This window comes from Somniosus microcephalus, chromosome 16, assembly GCF_052327205.1.
Source record: "Somniosus microcephalus isolate GS21.2 chromosome 16, FLI_Smic_1.0, whole genome shotgun sequence".
NCBI classification, from domain to species: domain Eukaryota; kingdom Metazoa; phylum Chordata; class Chondrichthyes; order Squaliformes; family Somniosidae; genus Somniosus; species Somniosus microcephalus.
This window is the reverse complement of record NC_141002.1, coordinates 66,413,497-66,436,457: the sequence shown is the minus strand read 5'-3', so window position 1 is coordinate 66,436,457 and position 22,961 is coordinate 66,413,497. Positions and strand designations below refer to the sequence as shown.

Here is a 22,961-nt window from a genome sequence, read left to right as displayed (position 1 = left end):
CCCGTCTACTAAGGGGAAAAGTTCACAGAAACATAGAAGATAGGAGCAGGAGTAGGTCTTTCAGCTCCTCGAGCCTGCTCCGCCATTCAATGCGATCATGGCTGATCATCCAAGTTCAGTACCCGGTCCCTGCATTCTCCCCATATCCCTTGATCCCTTTAGCCTTAAGAAATATATCCAACTCCTTCTTGAATATATTTAATGTATTGGCCTCTACTGCCTTCTGTGGTAGAGAATTCCACAGGTTCACCACTCTCTGGGTGAAGAAATTCCTCCTCATTTCTGTCCTAAAAGGCCTACCCCTTATCCTTAGACTGTGACCCCTGGTCCTGGACTCCCCAACCATCGGGAACATCCTCCCTGCATCTAGTCTGTCCAGTCCTGCCAGAATTTTATAACTTTCAATGAGATCCCCTCTCATTCTTCTAAACTCCAGCGAGTACAAGCCCAGTCGACCCAATCTCTCCTCATACGTCATTCCTGCCATCCCAGGTATCAGTCTGGTGAATCTTCGCTGAACTCCTTCCATGGCAAGAATATCCTTCCTCAGATAAGGCGACCAAAGCTGCACACAATACTCAAGATGTGGTCTCACCAAGGCCCTGTACAACTGCAGCAAGACATCCTTGTTCCTGTACTCAAACCCTCTCGCTGTGAAGGCCAACATACCATTTGCCTTCTTAACCGCCTGCTGCACCTGCATGCTTACCTTCAGCGACTGGTGCACAAGGACACCCAGGTCTCGTTGCACTTCCCCTTCTCCCAATCTATTGCCATTCAGATAATAATCTGCCTTCCTGTTTTTGCCACCAAGGTGGATAACCTCACATTTATCCACGTTATATTGCATCTGCCATGCTTCTGCCCAATCACCCAACCTGTCCAAATCATCCTGTAGTTTCTCGGCATCCTCCTCACAGCACACACGACCACCCAGCTTTGTGTCGTCTGCAAATTTGGAGATATTACATCTAGTTCCCTTGTCTAGATCATTAATATATATTGTGAATAGCTGGGGTCCAAGGACCGATCCCTGCGGTACCCCACTAGTCACTGCCTGCCACTCGGAAAAAGACCCGTTTATTCCAACTCTTTGCTTTCTATCTGCCAACCAGTTCTCTATCCAAGTCAATACTTTGCCCCCAATCCCATGTGCCTTAACTTTACACGCTATTCTCTTATGTGGGACCTTATCGAAAGCCTTCTGAAAGTCCAAATACACCACATCCACTGGTTCTCCCTTATCTATTTTACTAGTTACATCCTCAAAAAATTCCAGTAGATTAGTCAAGCACGATTTACCTTTTGTAAATCCATGTTGACTTTGTCCGATACTGTCACTGTTTTCCAAGTGCTCTGCTATTACAACTTTTATAGCATTTTCCCCACTACCGATGTCAGGCTTACTGGTCTGTAATTCCCCGTTTTCTCTCTACCACCTTTTTTGAATAGTGGGGTAACATTAGCTACCCTCCAATCCATGGGTACTGTTCCAGATTCCATCGAATGTTGGAAGATGATCAGCAATGCATCTACTATTTCTAGGGCCACTTCCTTAAGTACCCTAGGATGTAGATTATCAGGCCCTGGGGATTTATCGGCCTTAAATCCCATCAATTTCCTTAACACCATTTCCCTACAAATACTGATTTCTTTCAGTTCCTCCCTTTCATCAGACCCTATGTTCCCCGACATCTCTGGGAGGTTATTTCTGTCCTCCTTTGTGAAGACAGAACCAAAATATGTATTTAATTGGTCTGCCATTTCTTTGTTCCCCATTATAAATTTCCCTGATTCTGACTGCAAGGGACCTACGCTTGACTTCACCAATCTTTTTCTCTTCACATATCTATAAAAGCTTTTACAGTCAGTTTTTATGTTCCCTGCAAGCTTACTCTCATATTCTATTTTCCCTTTCTTAATTAATCCCTTTGTTGAATCCTAAACTGCTCCCAATCCTCTGGATTACTGCTTTTTCTGGCCAATTTATATGCCCTCTCCTTGGATCTTATGCTATCCCTAATTTCCCTCGTTAGCCACGGTTGAGTCACCTTTTCTGTTTTATTTTTATGCCAAACTGGGATGAACAAATTCTGTAGTTCATCCATGCGGTCTTTGAATGTTTGCCATTGCCTATCCACCGTTAACCCTTTGAGTGACATTCCCCAATCAATCCTACCCAACTCGTGCCTCAGACCATCGTAGTTTCCTTTATTTAAATTCAGGACCCTAGTCTCTGAGTCAACTACTTCATTCTCCATCTTAATGAAGAATTCGAGCATATTATGATCGCTCCGACCCAAGGGGCCTCGTACAACAAGATTGCTATTCATCCTTTCTCGTTACATAATACCCAGTCTAAGATGGCCTGATCTCTGGTTGGTTCCTCGACATATTGGTCCAGGAAACCATCCCGTAAACACTCCAGGAATTCCTCCTCCACAGTATTGTTAGTAATTTGGTTAGCCCAATCTATATGTAGATTAAAGTCACCCATGATGACTGCTGTGCCCTTATCTACCCTATCTATGCCCCTCATAATTTTGTACACCTCAATCAGGTCCCCCCTCAGCCTTCTCTGCTCTAAGGAAAACAACCCCAGCCTGTCCAGTCTCTCTTCATAGCTGAAGCCTCCAGCCCAGGTAACATCCTGGTGAATCTCCTCTGCACCCTCTCCAATGCAATCACATCCCCCCTTTCGTGTGGTGACCAGAACTACACACACTATTCCAGCTGTGCCTAACTGACGTTTTGTACAGCTCCATCATAACCTCCCTGCTCTTATATTTTATGCCTCGGCTAATGAAGGCAAGTATCCCATGTGCCTTTTTAACCACCTTATCTACCTGTCCTGCTACCTTCAGGAATCTATGTACATGCACACATAGGTCCCTCTGATAGCGAGAGGATTCGAGTACAGGAACAAGGATGTCTTGCTGCAGTTGTACAGGGCCTTGGTGAGACCACACCTTGAGTATTGTGTGCAGTTTTGGTCGCCTTATCTGAGGAAGGAGGTTCTTGCCATGGAGGGAGGGCAGCGAAGATTCACCAGACTGATACCTGGGGTGGCAGGAATGACGTATGAGGAGAGATTGGGTCGATTGGGCTTATACTCGCTGGAGTTTAGAAGAATGAGAGGGGATCTCATTAAAACTTACAAAATTCTAACAGGACTAGACAGACTAGATGCAGGAAGGATGTTCCCGATGGTCGGGGAGTCCAGAACCAGGGGTCACAGTCTAAAGATAGGGGTAAGCCATTTAGGACAGAGATGAGGAAGAATTTGTTCACCCAGAGAGTGGTGAACCTGTGGAATTCTCTATCACAGAAGGCAGTTGAGGCCAATTCATTAAATATATTCAAGAAGGAGTTAGATATATTTCTTAAGGCTAAAGGGATCAATGGATATGGGGAGAAGGCCAGGGACAGGGTACTGAGTTTGGATCATCAGCCATGATCGCATTGAATGGCGGAGCAGGCTCGAGGGGCCGAATGGCCTACTCCTGCTCCTATCTTCTATGTTTCTATCCTCTGTCCTTCCTAGGATCCTACCATTCATTGTGTATTCCCTTGCCTTGTTTGTCCTCCCAAAATGCATCACCTCACACTTTTCAGGGTTAAATTCCATTTACCACTGTTCTGCCCATCTAACCATCCTGTCTATATCGTCCTGTAGCCTGAGGCTTCCCTCCTCTCTATTTACCACTCCACCAATTTTCGTGTCATCTGCGAACTTACTGATCATACCTCCTACATTCATATCTAAATCATTAATGTACACTACAAACAGCAAAGGACCCAGCACTGATCCCTGCGGTACATCACTGGACACAGGCTTCCAGTCACAAAAACAACCATTGACCATCACCCTCTGCCTCCTGCCACTAAGCCAATTCTGGATCCAATGTGCCAAATTGCCTTGGACCCCATGGGCTCTTACCTTCTTGACCAGTCTCCATGCGGGACTTTGTCAAAAGCCTTACTGAAGTCCATGTAGACTACATCAACTGCACTACCCTCATCCACACACCTAGCCACCCCCTCTAAAAATTCAATCAGATTGGTTAGACATGATCTCCCCCTGACAAAGCCATGCTGACTATCCTTGATTAATCCTTGCCTCTCCAAGTGGAGACTAATTCTGTCCCTCAGAATTTTTTCCAATAATTTCCCTACCACTGATGCTAGACTCACTGGCCTGTAATTCCATGGTTTATCCCTACTACCCTTCTTGAATAATGGTACTACGTTAGCTGTCCTCCAGTCCTCTGGCACCTCCACTATGGCCAGAGAGGTTCTGAAAATATGTGTCAGAGCCCCTGCAATCTCCTCCCTTGCCTCACACAGCAGCCTGGGATACATCTCGTGTGGGCCTGGGGATTTATCCACTTTTAAGCCCGCTAAAACCGCTAGTACCTCCTCCCTCTCAATACTAATTTGTTCAAGTATTTCACAATCCCCCTGCCTGATTTCTATGCCTACATCATCCTTCTCCATAGTGAACACAGATGCAAAATACTCATTTAAAACCTCACCCACATCTTCCGGCTCTACACACAGATTGCCACTTTGGGCCCTACTCTTTCCCTGATTATCCTCTTGCCCTTAATATACTTATAAAACACCTTGGGATTTTCCTTTATTTTGCCCGCCAGTGTTTTTTCATGCCCCCTCTTCGCTCTCCTCATTTCTTTTTTAAGTACCCACCTGCACTTTCTATACTCCTCTAGGGCCTCCACTGTTTTTAGTCCTTTGTATCTGCCAAAAGCCTCCCTTATTATCCTAATCCATTCTTGTATATCCCTTGACATCCAGGGTTCCTTGGGCTTGTTGGTCCCACCCTTGACCTTTACGGGAACATGTTGGCGTTGTACTCTCTCTATTTCCTTTCTGAAAGACTCCCACTGCTCTGATGTGGATTTTCCTACAAGTAGCTTATCCCAATCCACTTTGGCCAGATCCTGCCTTATCATATTAAAGTCGACCTTCCCCCAATTTAGAACCTTTTTTCCGGTCCATCTTTGTTCTTATCCTTGACTACCTTAAATCTCACCGAATTATGGTCACTGTCACCAAAATGCTCTCCTACTGACACTTCTACCACTTGCCTGGCTACATTCCCTAGAATTAGGTCCAGTACCGCCCCCTCTCTTGTAGGACTTTCTCCATGCTGGCTCAAAAAGCTCTCCTGGATGCACTTAAAGAATTCCGCACCCTCTAAGCCTTTCACACTCTGACTATCCCAGTTAATATTGGGGAAGTTGAAATCCCCTACTATTATTACCTCATTATTTCTACACTTCTCTGAGATTTGCCACATATCTGTTCCCCTATCTCCCCCTGACTGTTTGGGGGCCTATAGTACACTCCCAGCAAAGTGCTTGCCCCCTTTTTGTTTTTAAGTTCTACCCATAAGTAGTTTCATAAAGACTACACCCAGTTGTTGTCTTATTTGTGTACACGGTGTTCATGAGCATACTAAAGTAATGTTAACATGAGAAGTACTAGCAAATCTTATGATGAATAATTGTACATTTTATGTTTATCTGCTGGTTTATGAAATATTGTATTTAATTATATTTACCCACGTCTTCCAATTATAGTTGAGTTGTTTTGGTGACATCCACTTTTTTTTATTTTACTAGTCATGCTACAGTAGTTTGTAGTTGCCTTTTTGTTTTGCTTGTTCCACATATGTACTCATGCCAAACTTTATAGAGAAATTACTGGAGGCCTTACCTTTTGTGTTAGTGCAATCAAGAAAAAAGACAGATTACAATGGTCTATTTGATCTTTCAGCTATGAACATAGTTGTTATGGTATGGCAAGTAGTACAAAAATGGATGACTTTTCCCATCATATACCCTAGCAAGATTTTGGCATTTGACTTTGCATTATACAGAAAAAAAATACACTCCGTTAGATGATTTTGTGCATAAGCAGCCATTTTGCAGAAAGCATTGACTAACTTTACAGTAAATTATGAAAACTCTCACTCCTCAAATTCTCGACAGCGTTGGATATTGCTGCAGTGTTAAAAGTAACATTACCATTTTTTTTGCTGGAAGCAGTAATTTTCATTTATGCTGAGCATTGCAGAGCAACATTTCTGGGAGTGGGGGAGAATAATACTGGTGGGGCTGGCGTGTCTCCAGCTTTCTGCTGACTAGATCGAATGTGTAAAATTAATTAAGATATTTCAAGCAATCTTAGGTTGTCATAATCATTGAAGATTAAATTCCCTGGCTTTGATTAAGGTCTTCATAACTTAAATCAATTTTTTTAAATGATAAATTCTAATTGATAACATGGTTAATGCTTTGCTAATGTTTAGGCTTTGGGAGAAATTAAAGTGGGTATTATTTGACAAAAGGGAAGGGCACTCCACCTTCTCTCCTGTGATTCCCACAGCAGCTGGCAGCATGACAGTAAATGTGTGGTACTGATGCCACATAAGGGTGTACAGTGGAGGTCACTATCTTCACTTTGGCAATTTGGGAGTGGGGACCAGAATTTGTAAATTAGCACTGTTTATAAAGCAAATGAGTATTTAGAAATGAAAACGGTGTCAAATTTATCAATCATCCCTGGGTACACTTTGCAGTTATCGACATAATGCTTACACTTTTATTAAATGTTACTGTTACACTCAGTAACAATATTGCAAGATGGAAAAGTAGCATCACTGGTGGTGAGTCAAGATTTGAGGACATTTATTTAATTGGCAAAAGTGGGTGCTTTATACCTTCTCTTCCCACCCCCACCCCTGCCCCCGTTTCATTCCATTGGTGAAAGGTTAAACAACGGAATACAAGCAGAAAAACATTGACCGGAATTGGCAGTAGTAATAACGGCAAGGCTGTCGGTGCACTCCGTTATTACTGTGTAAAACTGACAGCATTTTCTGGCATCTGTACATGCGGAAATCCGGAAGTTGCTGTTGGTGTTACCCTGCTCCTCTACAGGATGTGCTGTTGCAGTCTTTGCAGATGGAATCATTAGAAATCACTTATTTGTCGTGAACTTCAACTTTTTATGCACTATTCTCGCTGTAAGGACCAATGCCTTGTCAGTCAGCAGTAACTGAGCTTTTAATGCTGTATTAAGTCATAATTACTGCTGAATAACCTCTCTGGCCCTGAAAAACTAATTTTACAAGTGTAGAGCCTCATTCCCTCAGAAGAACATTTAAAAATTGCAGATCTTTAATAAAATATTTTAAAGTCTTTCTGATATTTACATTTCTCCCTTAACCCCGTGTGTACGTCCCAATCTTTATTTTGCTTTCTGTGCAATGATTTAAATGTGGTTTATATTCCCTTTTTACTTTCTGCTTTGCTGTCTGTGAGAATTCTTCAATCTGATTGGCTGATCAGCCTGCCTGCCCTGTTGCTGGATGCCACAGATCCCCTGTAGAAGTTGCCAAATTGAAACTGATGTCGGAAAAGAGGAAATCAGCCCACTATGTGCTGCTTTTTTTTTTGAAGCCAACAGCGAACGCCATCCCTTCACCGCTGACCACAAAATCTGGGCTAGTGGCTTACTTGTTTCTTTAATCATATTAATGAACAGTGTTTACTTGTTCACTCCTCAATACTACTTTCCTCCTCTATATGCTTAGCAGTTGTCATTCTGTTTTTTTTCAGCCAGTGAAGACATATCAAGTAAAAACGGACTCAAGAGACAAAACTTCAGTACTTGAGCTATCAAAAAATGATAAAGAGGCAGGCACTTTGAAAGAAGCTTTAGCATCACAAAAGGCACATTTGGTTGAACAAATTCTAAATTCTGGTAAGGAAACAGCTCTGTATTTCTGATTCTACTGATTTGTTTTTTATGTGCTGTTATCCTGCTGTGCATGCTAGCCTCAAGATAGTGAAAGAAACGCTTTTTGACTGTTCCTGGAAAATAGTGTTTTCCCCGCCCAGTGCAACAGCAACATGCATATATACCTTTAACATAGGAAAGTATCCCAAGGCACCAACGAAGGAGATATTAGATGGGGTTGTCAAAGAGGTGGACTTTAAGGAGAATCTTAAAGCAAGCCACGATGGAGCCTCAGCTCACACTGCAGCCATGGAAGCTCAGATGGCTGCCATCTTGGCTGCGGGAGGCAGTGTTGGCAGGAGCCTCCAGAGCGTCATATCACTTCTATGGTTTTCACGTCGAACCATGGTAGCATTGAGACACAGTTCCACAAGAGTGGCCTTGGCTCCATGAGAGGGGCACCTACTGTCTTCTCTCAGGATGATGGTATGCCTGCTCCCCCACCACCCACTCCATCGGTGCCTTTGTTAGCGCCACACAGCTAATAGGCCAGACTGCCCCGGCCCACGCAGAGATGCTGCAGTCTGCAGACAAGCCCTAAAGTCCCATAGCTGCTCAGTGTCGCCAATCATGGTCATCTGAAGTGTCCTCAGCGTGGTCTTCAATAGGCCTTTATATTTGTATTAATGTAGTTGGAGACCATGTTACCTTAGACCAGCAGATTTGCTTCTCAAAAGGCAAGGCTGAGTTTCAGAATGCAAGAAGTATTAGTCTTGGCTATTTCTGATATTTTAGTTAGTTACGCTTTTTAACGAGGCACAATGGATGTGGAAGCAAGAAGTAAATTATGTAGTTCGGAATTCCTACATAATTCTGAAACGACTACAACTGGACGGGATTTGTATGAAGACGACCGTCACTGTCTGTCACTCAAATGGCCTGCAAAAAGAAAGACCATTCAGAGAAACTCGAGCAACATTTTGTCTGTTTCACTCTTTTATAGACAGGTTGAAGACATTTGTATTATTTGTGCCACTTCAACAGCTGCTACATTTTACTACTAGTGTAAAAGACTATACGCATGAATAACCCTGTTTGGGAATTCAGTCTGATATGAAATTGTCTGGTGTAATGGATATTAATCTTCCTCAGAAGTGACATGGGTGTGTAGTGGAAGCCTACATGCAAGTCCGAGACAATAAACAGTTCCATTGTTCTCTCGGGGCGTGCTATTTGAGATCACTTTGTGCAATAGGTCATGCTTTGAATCATGGGGAGCAAGAGAGCTTGCCTGTGGTTGCTGACCTTTGTATAGTGCATGAGACTAACATCTGGTAAGAGCTTTTGAAATATAATCCTACAATACCAAATAGGCAAAGTGTCCTGTCTGTTTAGAGGGTGGCAATAAAAAAATGTAAAACTGAAGAAATTGGAACTTTTCTGTTTTTTAATCAAATATGTCTGCCTAGTGTTTCTAAAATGTTTAAGCTTAAATAAAAATATTTTAAACCAGGACTTTTAATTAATATTTCTCTCCATACTTGCATAACGGTACTATCCTTCCAGGTTTTGTTCTTTCTGCTGCTATTTAAGTTCCATCTCAGAAACAAATACGCGAAATGCACCTGTTCTAATCACTTAAAATAAATTACTATAAATTAAAAAATGTTAAATTTAAATTTGTAACGTGTATTTGTTAAATAAATTGTTTTGAAGATAACATTTAACATAGGATTTTTTCCTGAGGTAACTTTTACAACCTAAGTTAATGCATAACATTGTTTTGGTCTTTTTAAACAAAAATAAATTGAAATGACCTTGAATGTCTTCTAATAATGGCTTCTCTTGGGGCTGGTCGTTCTTTCTCCATTGATGGACAGTAGGGTGGGGCTAACAAATGGCATATTCTGCCATGCTCTATGATTGTCCAGTCTTGTTGTCAGTCATAAAAAAATTGTTGGGTATCACAAGCACCGCTGCACGCTGGAAGTTGTAGCCTATAACCTTGTTGAGTCCCTTCAGTTAGCAGTATTAGCTCTGGGAAACCCCTTGAATGTCTAAATAGCAGCAGGCTTGTCATCAAAAAAAGTATTAGTGGAACTTCAGACATAGAAAATGCTACTGCAAAGATAAATTCAGTCATTTTCTTCAAATGCTTTTGTTTAAAGGCATTTGCTATGCCTTTATTGTGTCACAAAACTCATTCCCAGAAGTTATTCCTCTGATTTGATGAGAAACTAAATATTTGGAATGATTAGCTTGGTTCCCCTCCTTTTTTTTGTTGGTAGATTTTACTGACTACTCATGCTTAATTTGTTTTTTTTAATATATACTTAGCAGTTTTTCTGTCTGCTTTTCTGGTGTCTGACCTGTACATCTCCTACCTCTTCAGCTGTGGTTGTTTCTATTTTATAAAAATGGAATTTGGTCTAGTTAGCAAGAAATTTGTATATATGCAGATGTAATGTCTGAAAGGTGCTGGACCAAACTCGCTCGAGAAAAATCTATCTTATAGTCTTGTGTCACACTTAACCACTACACTAGAGTACAGGACTTATGTTACTGGACTAGTAATCCAGAGAATCCAGTGAGTTCTAACCCCACCGTGGCAGTTTGAGAATTTGAATTCAGTTTTTTTTTAAATCTATCCGGTACCAGTAAAAGTGACCATGTCAGATTATTGTAAAAGCCCAAGTGGTTCACCAATGCCCTTTAGGGAAGGAAACTTGCTGTCTTTGCCTGCTCTGGCCTATACCACTCTTAAGTGGCCTGACGAGCCATTCAGTTGTATCAGGGTTGTACAGTATTTATCAAAAACAAGCATCCTGAATGACTAGTCAGACCTACCATTAAAAAATACTTAAGGAACATAAGAAGAAATGACGAAAGAATTGAATTACTCTGTCTATGTTGGTCATAGTAAGGCCCTTCCCTCTCCAATTTGATTCCAGATTCAGTTACAAAATCGATCTCTTCTGGAAAAAGGCAGCAATCCTTTTTAGGACTTAATGGTAACTTGAAAACTGTTTCATGAGGTAATTTTTGTTTATGGCAATTAATGTTAAAGACTGTATAAATTGGCAGATTCACTAATATTTAGTGCTTAAAGGCAGGGACTAGCTAACAATGGGGAAAGCATTGTGGGAGGACAAGTTACTGCTCAAAAAAGATCATGGATAGGTCAGGGAAAGAAGGCTAAAAGGTAGGAATGCAGTGGGAGGCACCTAAAAGGAGCCACAGGCAGTTTGGATCAGATTCTCTTGGAGCCCCTCCCCCTTAAGGTTGCTAGATTCTGTTCCACTACCAGACTTCCACAAGCCCCCTTTACTGCCTGACTCTCTCCTCCCTTCCCTTCCCAGTGCTCCTTGATCACAGATCTAAGCCCATTGCTTCCAGACTCTCTGCCCCCACTTCTTCCCATTACTCTCCGATCCCAAGGCTGTAGCCAATGATGATAAATCATTGTCCCTGATAATACTACTAAGCATGCACCTGTACTTATAATAAAAAAAACACCCCTGGCTAACCGTGAAAAACACCATTGTACATCAGCTTTATAAATAAAAATTATATAAATTCTGCATGATGCTCTTTTGAATAAAGGGTAACATTTCCACACTTCCTTTGTCTCACATCCGACGTGAGCTTTGGTGGAATTAAACGATTACCCATGAAATGAGGAGAGCCTCATTCTTGGTGAATAATATCCCTCTCCTGTTGGGTTGGGACATATCCGTGTTTAGATTTGTCGTAGGTGTTGTGTACCTTTCTTGTTAATTATGTTGTACAAATACACGCAGAGGTAAGTATAAGACAGGTTGAAGATTGAGACACCAGTTGGTGGCAGCAGAGTTCTCATTAACAGTCTGTTGGTCCCATGTTGAAGCATTAGTAATCAAATTCATGCTGGTTAACACTTAAGTATCCTTTTCCGATGCCTATAGAGCTTATTTTAAAAATCTTGTCCAGCATTCATTTACAACATTTTAATCAAAACTTTTCAGAAGTTTTCCTTTTTACATATAATAGCTGAATTTAAAAACTGAAATAAGTGACTGTAAATTATTCTGACAAAGTTCTGTAATTAAAGAGCTATTTGTATAAAACATGGTGAATAAAGTTGAGTGCATTTATTTATTGTGTTACAAATGGGCTTTGTGGACCTTTCTACTATTGCATTTTTCATGCAGTCTGTTGAGTGTAATTTGAATATTTCTGGTGGTACAAATCAGACCAAACGGGCTTTGCTTAAACATGTAAATAATTTTAACTGACATTTTGTTTTCAATAATACAGCAAGAAAGTACTGATCGTGCCAAATTTGAAAAGTGTACTGCTGCTTCACAGCTATAGCCTTTTTTCTTCCTCCTACTCCAAAACAACAGAAAAGGATTAAATGCTTGACACTATGTACAAATTTCCATCCCAGTTAAAAATAGGAATGAGTATTGATCCAGGACAGATAGCTCGGTTAATTTGACCTTACTTGACTCTGTTTTAAACTGGATTGAAATCAAGGGGTCGAGTTTCCGCTTGTTTACGTGTAATGTCTGCACAATCCAGGCGGAATCAGCCGAACAACAACTTGCATTTATATAAGCACCTTTTAATATAGTAAAATATCCCAAGGTGCTTCATGTGAGCGATTATCAAATAAAATTTGACACAAGCCACATAAGGAGATATTAGGACATTAGGACAGGATCAAAGAGAGAGGTTTTAAGAAGCGTCTTAAAGGAAGAGCGAGTGGTGGTGAGTTTTAGGGAGAGAATTCCAGAGTTTAGGGCGTAGACAGCGGAAGGCATGGCCACCAGTGGTGGAGCGAAGAAAATCAGGGATGTGCAAGACACCAGAATTGGAAGAGTGTAGAGATCTGAGGGTTGTCGGCAGAGATCGCGCTAAGGTGCAGAAGGCAGTGCAGCTTATGGGGGACATTGGTTGTCGGGCTGGAAGAAGTTACAGAGATGGGGAAGGGTGAGGCCATGGAGGAATTCGAAAATAAGGATGAGAATTTTTAATAAAAACAGAAAATGCTGGAAATACTTAGCAGGCCAGGCAGCATCTGTGAAGAGAGATAAAGTGTTAACGTTTCAGATCAATGACCTTTCGTCAGAACCAACCTCTACCTTGCGGCAACTGAACTCTCTGACAACTCCTCCTACCTCCCCCTGGACCATGACCCCACTACCGAACATCAAGGCATCGTTTCCAAGATACTCACTGACTGCATCTCCTCTGGAGATTTTCCCTCCACGGCCGCCAACCTCGTAGTCTCCCAACCCCGCACTGCCCATTTCTACCTCCTTTCCAAGATCCACAAACAGGACTGCCCTGGCAGACCCATTGTTTCATCCTGTTCTTGCCCCACGGATCTGATTTCTTCCTATCTTGACTTTTTTTTCTCCCCTTGTCCAGTCTCTTCCGATGCCCTCTGCCACTTTAACAGTTTCTAGTTTCCTGGCCCTAACTGTCTCCTTTTCACCATGGACGTCCAATCCCTCTACATTTCCATCCCCCACCAGGACAGCCTGAGGGTGCTCCGCTTCTTCCTTGAACAGATGCCCAACCAGTCCCTATCCATCACCACCACCCTCCTCCTCCTGGCTGAACTTGTTCTCACATTGAACAATGCCTCTTTTAACTCCACTCACTCCCTCCAATAAAAGGTGTTGCTACGGGAGCCCACATAGGTCCTATTGATGCCTGCCTTTTTGTCCTACTCGGGTCCCCTCCCTCACCCCTTTTTCCAGTACATTGATGACTGTATCGGTGCTGTTCCTGCTCTCACTCTGAACTGGAAAATTTCATTCACTTCGCTTCCAATTTCCACCTTTCCCTCGATTTCACATGGTCTGTCTCTGACCCTTCCCTTCCCTTCCTCAACTTCTCTGTCTCCATTTCTGGGGATAGGCTATCGACCAATATCCACTATAAGCCCGCTGACTTCCACAGCTACCTTGCCTACACTTCCTCGAACCCCGCTTCCTGTAACGACTCTATTCCATTCTCCCAATTTCTCCTTCTCCGTCGCATCTGTTCTGACGATGCCACCTTCCATACCAGTGCTTCCGACATGTCTTCCTTTTTTCCTCAACCGAGGATTCCCCTCCATCGTGGTTGACAGGGCCCTCAATTGTGTCTGGCCCATTTCCTGCACTTCTGCCCTTACCCCTTCTCCTCCCTCCCAAAACCATGATAGGGTTCCCCTTGTCCTCAGCTTCCACTCCACGAGCCTCCACATTCAACGGATCATCCTCCGCCATCTCCAGCGAGATCCCACCACCAAACCCATCTTCCCTTCCCCTCCCTTTTCAACATTCCGAAGGGATCGTTCCCTCTGCGACACCCTGGTCCACTCCTCAATCACCCCCTCCCCTTCCCACGGCACCTTTCCGTGCAAGCGCAGGAGGTGCAATGTCCTTTTACTTCCTTTCATCCCACCGTCCACGGCCCCAAACACTCCTTCCAGGTGAAACAGAGATTTACGTGTACTTCTTTCAATTTAGTATAGCTTCCGGTTGCCTGTCACTTTACTTCTCTGCCCCACTCCCACTCTGACCTCTCTGTCCTTGGCCTCCTACACTGTTCCAATGAAGCGCAACATAAGCTCGAGGAACAGCACCTCATCTTTCGATTATGCACTTTACAGCCTTCTGGACTCGACCTTGAATTCAACAATTTCAGATCATAACCTCTGCCCCCACTTTTTCAGACGGCCGCTGTTGTTGATTTTGCTATTCCCATTTACGCCTCCTCTAGACCTACATTTTGTTTTTTTACTTGTCCCATTACCATCTCCTTTTACCTCGTACCATCATCCCTTTTGTCTTTTAATCTCTCCTGCCTTCCACTCTATCACAGACCTTCCCTTTTGTTCTTTCCTCCCCCCCCCGCACTTGTTTAAAATCTGTTACATCTCTAACTTTTTCCAGTTCTGACGAAACGTCATCAACTTTAAATGTTAACTCTGTTTCTCCCTCCACAGATGCTATCTGACCTGAGTATTTCCAGCATTTTCTGTTTTTATTTCAGATTTCCAGCATCCGCAGTATTTTGCTTTTGTATGAGAATTTTAAAATCGAGGTGTTGCCGGACCAAGAGACAGTGTAGGTCAGTGAGCACAGGGCTGATGTGTGAACGAGACTTGGTACGAGTTAGGATACGGGCGGCAGAGATTTGGATGAGCTCAAGTTTATGGCGGGTGGAAGGTGGGAGGCCAGCCAGGAGTGTGTTGGAATAGCTGAGTCGAGAGGTAACAGAGGCATGGATGAGGGTTTCAGCAGCAGATGAACAGAGGCAGGGGCGGAGAAGGGCGATCTTACGCAGGTAGAAGTAGGCAGTCTTGGTGATAGAAAAGGTAAGGGGTTGGAAGCTGACCTCAGGATCAAATAGGATATTGGATAGACAGCGATGGAACCAAGCAAGGGCAGTCCCACCCAGCTGGACAATGGAGGAGAGGCGTTGGAGGGAGATGGTGTGGTCAACCATGTGAAAGGCTGTAAACAGGGTGAGGAGGAATAGTTTACAACGGTCGCAGTCACACAAGATGTCATTTGTGACTTTGATGAGGACCGTTTTAGTGTTATGGCAGGGGCAGAAACCTGATTGAAGGTGTTCAAACATGGAGTTGCGAAAAAGACGAGCACGGATTTGGGCGGCGACAACGCGTTAAAGGACTTTGGAGAGGAACCAGCGCAAAAGATTGAGAATTTTAAACACAAGTGAGTTATGACCAAAACCACTTGCGCTTGTGTTTGCCGCGATCTTTTATGCTAGTTCAAGATTCCATTTTTCCCGAATCAGGCCTCGCCCACAAACTGGCCATGTCCCCAGGTCGAAAGTGCGAGAGTCCACCGATTGCTCAGCTTCGGGAAGGCTCTTCAAGTTGTGCCCATTTTCTTAGGCACACGGGCACTAGTAGGCATGTTTTAAGTTTTTTTCATATCAAAACCAAATATTTAATTTAAGCAACCAACTAGTTATACCAATGAAACAATTAAATGGCTCAGTATAATTTTTTAAGTAATTTTCAACGATTTTATATCGGGTTACTCACAGGTGGAAGACTAGACACCTTTATTAAAATGTTTATTTTTAGTGATAACCCATTTTGAGCTGTATTAATAAAACCGCACCAGGTTATCACTCTTAAATACATCAAGGAATACTTTTCAATGGAAAGACAGGAAAAAGAAACATTTACATTCTATTACGCTGCCCGATTGCGCTGGTTCATGGAAGATTTTACGTTGGTGATTATGCAAATGAATTTGTGGAAACTTGAAGCCTAACCTAACCAGCACAATTTCAAACACAAAGCGGAAACTCTACCCCAAGTCTTGTTTAAGCTAGGTTTTGTTTTCAATTTGTAATTAATTTCTATGAGGAAATAGTTATTTTGCTAGTTCAAGTTTTGGCTGTATGATTTCATTTGATTTGCATCTGAGTAAAACAAACCGAATATCCAAACTGGTTACAACTGGATGTTAAGATGAAGTTCTCCATGGAAGGCGCTAATAAATGAAATGTGTTTATTTTTAATTAATTCTAGGATTGACCAGGACTTTTTGAGTATCAGTTGTTTCCCGTTGACGAAAGTAGCACAGCTTTTAAAAAGCCCTTTGTCGTCTCATTGGGAAATGTTTTGGGAAATCTCAGTTCCCGGAACATCCTGCTCTGAGAACTGCTCGAATGTTGCTGTGTTGGCTTTTGGGGATATTTGGAGCTCCAGCTCCAACTTGTATGTGAGATTTTTGATTCTTTTTTTAAATTATTTTCTGTGACAGATGGGATCAGTGATGTGGTGATGCCATTGTCTTACTAATAACATAATTGTGTATTTTTGATTACCAATTGAGTAAATATTTTACAAGGCAAAGACGTTGTTCTCGGTGCCCTTTTGCAAATTAAATAGGTTGAAGCTCGTCGCTATTTCATTTCAGCACATCTGCTTAATGTAATTTTAATATGTGAGGCTAGACCAATGACTATTTTGAAATATGTAGATATTGGGAAGATCCTGTTAAACGTAATAGTGCATGCTTGGTTGATGGCCATTATGAGCAAAGTTTTTCATTGATGTTGGTTTGCAGATTTGTAAAATATCTCTACAGGACACATGTAATCCCTCCAGCATGAATAAATGTTTCTTGGGACATAAATAAATATTGGGCATACAGGATATTAAAATAATTTTAGTCCTTTATTTTAGTCCTTTTAGAATATAAACTTTCGATCCATTTTTAAACCTGATACTCTAACCTGCATCTTTTACTACAGGTGTAGATGTGGAAACACGTTTTGGCTTTGGTTGGACACCATTGATGTATGCTGCAAATATAGCTAACTTTGAAATCACTCATCTTCTTCTCAATAGAGGTGCTAATGCAAGTTTTGTAAAAGGTAAGGTATTTTTTATTAACTGCGGATTATATAGGTACGCAGTCAATTAATATGACTAGAATGAAAGAACCGAAATAATTAAATACAATTTAAGTGTATGCACCAGCGTATGTCCGGCTGCAGAAAATAGAACTAGATTTTCTCTATCTCCGATCTAGTTTCTTTTCTTTCCAGTTTTGAAGAAGGGTCCAACCCGAAACGTCAACTCAAATTTCTCTCCACGGATGTTGCCTGACCTGCTGAGTTTTTCCAGCATTTTCTGTTGTTATACTAGATTTTCAGTGGTGGAAATCAGTTGTGTTCTCATTGAGGGTGAGGGGTAAGGTGTCTAATGTTGGTGCTTAGTTTTGTATGAAACGGCAGATTCTGAAAAGCTGGATTTTTTGAGCAGTGTGCTTGTGTTGTTAATGATTCAGTTTGTCAACCAAAAAGATGACTGCATGAATAACAGTGCTACCGAAGTAGTGTTTTCTTCAAACAAGCCTTGAAGAGAAAACATTTTGCAATCAAATCTGCTGTATATTTGGTTGTGCTGGTTACATTGGATTAAATAGAAAGCAATCATGATGTCAGATAGAAAGAGAGTAAATGGGGAAATGGCAAAAGTTGACTGAAAGGAATGTGCTGTTTTATAGGATTCTGTTTCAAACAAAAACAGCTGTTAATCTGTGGGGCAATAAAACCTAACTACTTTGGATGAATAGAGAATACATCAGTAGTGCATTTATGAAAAATAAATTGAATACAATCAGGTTACAGATCACAATTCCTTTTGCCAAATCATGTGGTTCTATTTTAGTATAATCAGATTCTACATGTTAATGTACAGAAGTTGGAAGAAAAGGTATCAGGTCATTGAATGAAATAACTCGATACGCCTGAAAAGAAACTGCTTAATTCTATTCTTTAATCATTCTGGAAAGCATCAGGAACCTTAGGGAAGAGGCAGAGATATACAAGAAACTCCACAGGAAAAGGGAGATTGCAAACAGGAGCGATGATTGGATATTGTGAAAGTAGAGGTAACAAAGAAAGGCTCTTTTAGAACCAAAACTACCTGCTGCTGGGAGGGGTTGTAGTCAAGTCGAAATCTGAGCCATTTCTTACAATAGCATTCTGGGACAACTGAATCCGAAGGAGTCCTAAATCTTGAGAGGTGTCAGATGCATTAATACTGACTCTTTATTCACCAGGATCTTTAAGCTCCAATTAAGTAAAAAATGTTAGTGCATTTAAACAAAACAGTCACTCATCGCTGCTGCAGCGGGAATCATCCCGAGTAAAGAAAGAAAGACTTGCAAGTAAATGGGTTGTTGGAACGAGTAAGCTTTTGATGTAAAAACATGGTGGCATGGAGTAGCATATAAAGTGAATGTTCTTCAAAGGTTGCTTGCAATGGAAGAGCTCAACCCTTTTACTGGAGCCTTAGGAACTAAGGAAGTGTTTTTAATTGAGTCAAAGGAACTTCCTGTCTATGAAGTGAATTTGACTTTCGAACATTCTAATAAAATTAGATTTTGAAGTAATATGGCAGAAGAACGTGCAAGAGCCCTCGATTAGAGAAGGTTGCCTCAGTTTACGAATAAAATATTTAGACCTTGAATGTGTTAAACTGTCAGTCCTACTGCCCAGCATTTCAATCGATTTCTAAAGCACCTGATACTCTGCCTAAGAGGACCCCAGCTTAGAAGAGTCCCCACCTCCCACCACTGTGCCAGTGCGACATTTTCCATTTCTCACAGCTGTGGTTCTTGTGGCCTCCCTGGGTAAGATCATCAATTTAGTGCCAGTTTTGTGCTTTATCTAATGGAAATGGGATCAAAACAACCCTAAAAGATAAAAAGAGACTTTCATCCTGTTAGTCTGGATTAGGTTTTACTTCAGGTCTCAGAATTGAAAGGATAATTTGCTATCCACATTGTTCCTCTGTATTTCAAGGGAATGCAATTGTTATTAAATCCAAAATACATCAATTTTTTTAAGCTGTGACATTTAACTCCCACACAATAGAAGGCTTTTGCAATCATTATTTTCAAACTGGGAAAAAATTGAACACAGATGACAGCATATTTAGGGAGTATCATTCCAATGGTCTTCATGGTTCATTTGCTTCTTGTGTGGTTTAAAATGATGTTGTAAGCAAAGGAACAGACGTCATTTCAGTGTATTAGTAACCGGTGTGTAAACCAAGCAAGCAAACTACATCCGAGAGGAAAAATCAAAGGAATTAATCCATGCATTTGTATATTTTTGCATATTAATAGACCATTCTTTTTATACATATCCCACTATCTGAGCTGCTTTTTAAAAAAAAATCAACCAGCTAAAAGGAATTGAGAACAATTTTGACATCCTTTTCTTCTGTTACCTGTTAATTTAAAAGCAGTAGTTTTGTGTAAATACTGTTGATGGTATCATCGGAGAAATGCTTAGAGGCAATTGAACTCAAAGGTACAGGGAAACTGAATTAACGCATTCACAACTGAAGCAGAAGTACTCTGATTAATTAAATTATCAAGTGACATTAACTCAGTTTACTGGTGGGATCGCTAAATTCCTCAAATTTACAACCCATATGATGTCACAGTCAATGCACAGAGGACTGGAAGAGATAGTTAGAGTTAGAAATAATGCAGAAGTAGGTGGGTTCATAGAAAATACAAAGAGGTGTAAGTTAGATTTGAAGTGCTTGTGTAAATGCACGAAGTGTGGTTAATAAGGTTGGTGAGCTGCAGGCGCAAATCGCCACGTGGGAATATGATGTAGGGGTGATAACTGAGACCTGGCTCAAAAAAAGGGAGGATTGGATGCTTAATATTCCTGGGTACAAGGTACTCAGGAAAGATAAGGAAGGAAAAAATGGAGGAGGGGCAGCAGTTTTGATTAAGGAAAATATTGCAGTGCTAGAAAGAGAGAATGTCTTTTGAGGGCTCGAAGGCAGAATTTATTTGGTTGGAGTTCAGAAACAATAAAGGAGCTATTACGCTACTTGGTGTATTTTATAGGCCACCAAATATTGGAAAGGAGATAGAGGAGCATATTTTCAAAGAAATTACTGAGAGGTGCAAGAACTATAGAGTAGTGATAATGGGAAACTTTAACTACCCCAATATTGAATGAGGCAGTGATTGTGTTAAGGGCAGAGAAGGGGAGGAAATTCTGAAATGTGTTCAGGAGAATTTTCTTGATCGTGTTTCCTGCCCAACGAAGGAGGAGGTATTGCTAGATCTAGTCCTGGAGAATGAAGTGGGTCAAGCAGAGATTGTCACAGTGGGGAAGCATCCCGGGATTAGTGATCATAGTATCGTAAGGTTTAGATTAGTTATGTGGAAGGAGAAGGAGCAATCTAGAATAAAATTACTTAACTGGAAGAGGGCCAATTTCAGTGAATTGAGGAGGGATCTGGCCTGGGTAAATTGGAGTCAAAGACTGGCAGGCAGAAATGTAATGGAGCAATGGGCGGCCTTTAAAGAGAAGATGGTTCGGGTACAGTCTAGGTACATTCCTACAAGGGGGAAGGGGGAAGGGGAGGGAAACCAAAGCCAGAGCTCCCTGGATGACAAAGGAGTTAGAGTAGATGAAGCAGAAAAGGGGTGCATGTGACAGATGTCAACTTGATAATACAGGAAACTTTCTGGTATCTGGCACGGACGGGACCGACGTGGTGCCGGTTCATCAACAATTCCGGATAACCGAACGCTATAGTAAAAGATATACGGAGCTCAGAGCTCCGTATGAAGCAACAAACCCTGTTGCTTACTTCAAAACAATCGGCACAAGTTGCAAGCGTCTCTGTAGCTTAGCAACAGCTTCAGCTACACCCTTGCACAGCAACAAATGGAGTAATAAAAGTAATAAAAGTTATCTGAACCGACTCCTGAATTTTGCCGGTGGATAGAGCGTTCCGGTTATTTAGGGGCCGGTTAATCGAAAGTTTCCTGTACATGGGAGAATCAAGCTGAACATAAAAGGTACAGAGGAGAAGGGAAATAAGAGGGGCAAAGCGACGGTACGAGAATAGATTGGCGGCTAACATAAAAAGGAATCCAAAGGTCTTCTATATGCATATTAACAGTAAAAGGGCTGTCAGAGGAGTGGTGGGGCCGATTAGGATCCAAAATGGAGAACTATTGGTGGAGGCAGAAAGAATGGCTGAGGTACTAAATGAGTACTTTGCATCCGTGTTTACCAAGGAAGAGGACTTTGCCAAAGCTATGGTAAGCGAGGAGGTTGCTGGGATACTGGATGAGATAAAAATAGATAAAGAGGAGGTACTGGAAAGGCTGGCGGTAATTAAAGTGGATAAGTCACCCGGACTGGATGGGACGCATCCTAGGTTACTGTGTGAAGTAAGGGTAGGAATTGCGGAGGTGCTGGCCACAACCTTCCAATCGTCCTTAGATACAGGGGTGGTGCCAGAGGACTGGAGGTTGCAAATATTACACCTTGTTCAAAAAAAATGGGAGAAGGATAAATTATAGGTCAGTCAATTTAACGTCGATGATGGGATGCTTTTAAAAACAATAATCTGGGAGAAAATTAACAGCCAATTGGACAAGTATGGATGAATAAAGGAGATGCAGCATGGATTTGATAAGGGTTTAGTCATGTTTGACTAAATTGATTGAATTTTTTGATTAGGTAACAGAGAGGGTGGATGAGGACAGTGCAGTTGGTGTGTATATGGACTTTCAAAAGGCGTTTGATAAAGTACCACATATTAGGCTTGTCAGCAAAATGGGATAAAAGGGGCAGTAGCAGCATGGATACAAAATTGGCTAGGATGGAAAACAGAGAGTTGTGGTGAATGGCTGTTTTTCAGACTGGAGGGAGGTATACAGTGGTGTTCCCCAAGGTTTAAGACTAGGACCACTGCTGTTTTTAATGTACATGAATGATGTGGATTTGGGGGTACAGGGCACAATTTCAAAATTTGCGGATGATACGAAACTTGACTTCAAGAAGGCATTGACAGGCTGGTGGAATGGGCAGGCACATGGTAGATGAAATTCAATGCAGAGAAGTGTGAGGTGATATATTTTTGTCGGAAAATTGAGGAGAGTCCATACATTCTAAATGGTACAATTTTAAAGGGGTGTGAGAACAGAGTGTCCTGGGGGTACTTGTGTACAAATCTTTGAACATAAGAAATGAGAGCAGGAGTAGGCCATACGGCCCATCGAGCCTGCTCCACCATTCAATAAAATCATGGCTGATCATCGACCTCAATTCCACTTTCCCGCCCGATCTCCATATCCCTTGATTCCCCTAGAGTCCAAAAATCTATCTATCTCAACCTTGAATATCCTCAAAGACTCAGCATTCACAGCCCTCTGAGGCAGAGAATTCCAAAGATTCACAACCCACTGAGTGAAGAAATTCCTCCTCATCTCAGTCTTAAATGGCCTACCCCTTATCCTGAGACTATGCCCCCTAGTTCTAGACACTCCAGCCAGGGGAAACAACCTCTCAGCATTTACCCTGTCAATCCCCTTCAGAATCTTGTATGTTTCAATGAGACCACCACTCATTCTTCTGAACTCCAGAGATTATAGGCCGATTCTACACAATCTCTCATCATAGGCAGCCCTCCCATCCCAGGAGAACCTTTGTTGCACCACCTCCAAGGCAAGTATATCCTTCCTTAGATAAGGAGACCAAAACTATGCACATTACTCCAGGTGTGGTCTCACCAAGGCCCTGTACAATTGTAGCAAGACTTCCTTACTCTTATACTCCAACCCCCTTGCAATAAAGGCCAACATGCCATTTGCCTTCCTTATTGCTTGCTG

The 22,961-nt window shown here is 41.8% G+C and overlaps 1 protein-coding gene across 3 annotated transcripts in view; it reads left to right on the top strand.

Annotated features, from left to right (window-relative positions):
• asz1 (ankyrin repeat, SAM and basic leucine zipper domain containing 1) overlaps positions 1 to 22,961 on the top strand; it is a 110,104-nt gene that overhangs the window by 23,805 nt on the left and 63,338 nt on the right. For 2 of the 3 annotated variants that reach the window (XM_086009185.1, XM_086009184.1), the window contains exons 2-3: positions 7,647 to 7,791; positions 17,047 to 17,169. In XM_086009185.1, coding sequence (XP_085865311.1) covers positions 7,647 to 7,791; positions 17,047 to 17,169 — 268 coding nt within the window. Of the gene's footprint in view, positions 1 to 7,646; positions 7,792 to 10,718; positions 10,803 to 17,046; positions 17,170 to 22,961 lie in introns of those variants that run through there. The other variant, XM_086009186.1, reaches the window with a different exon arrangement.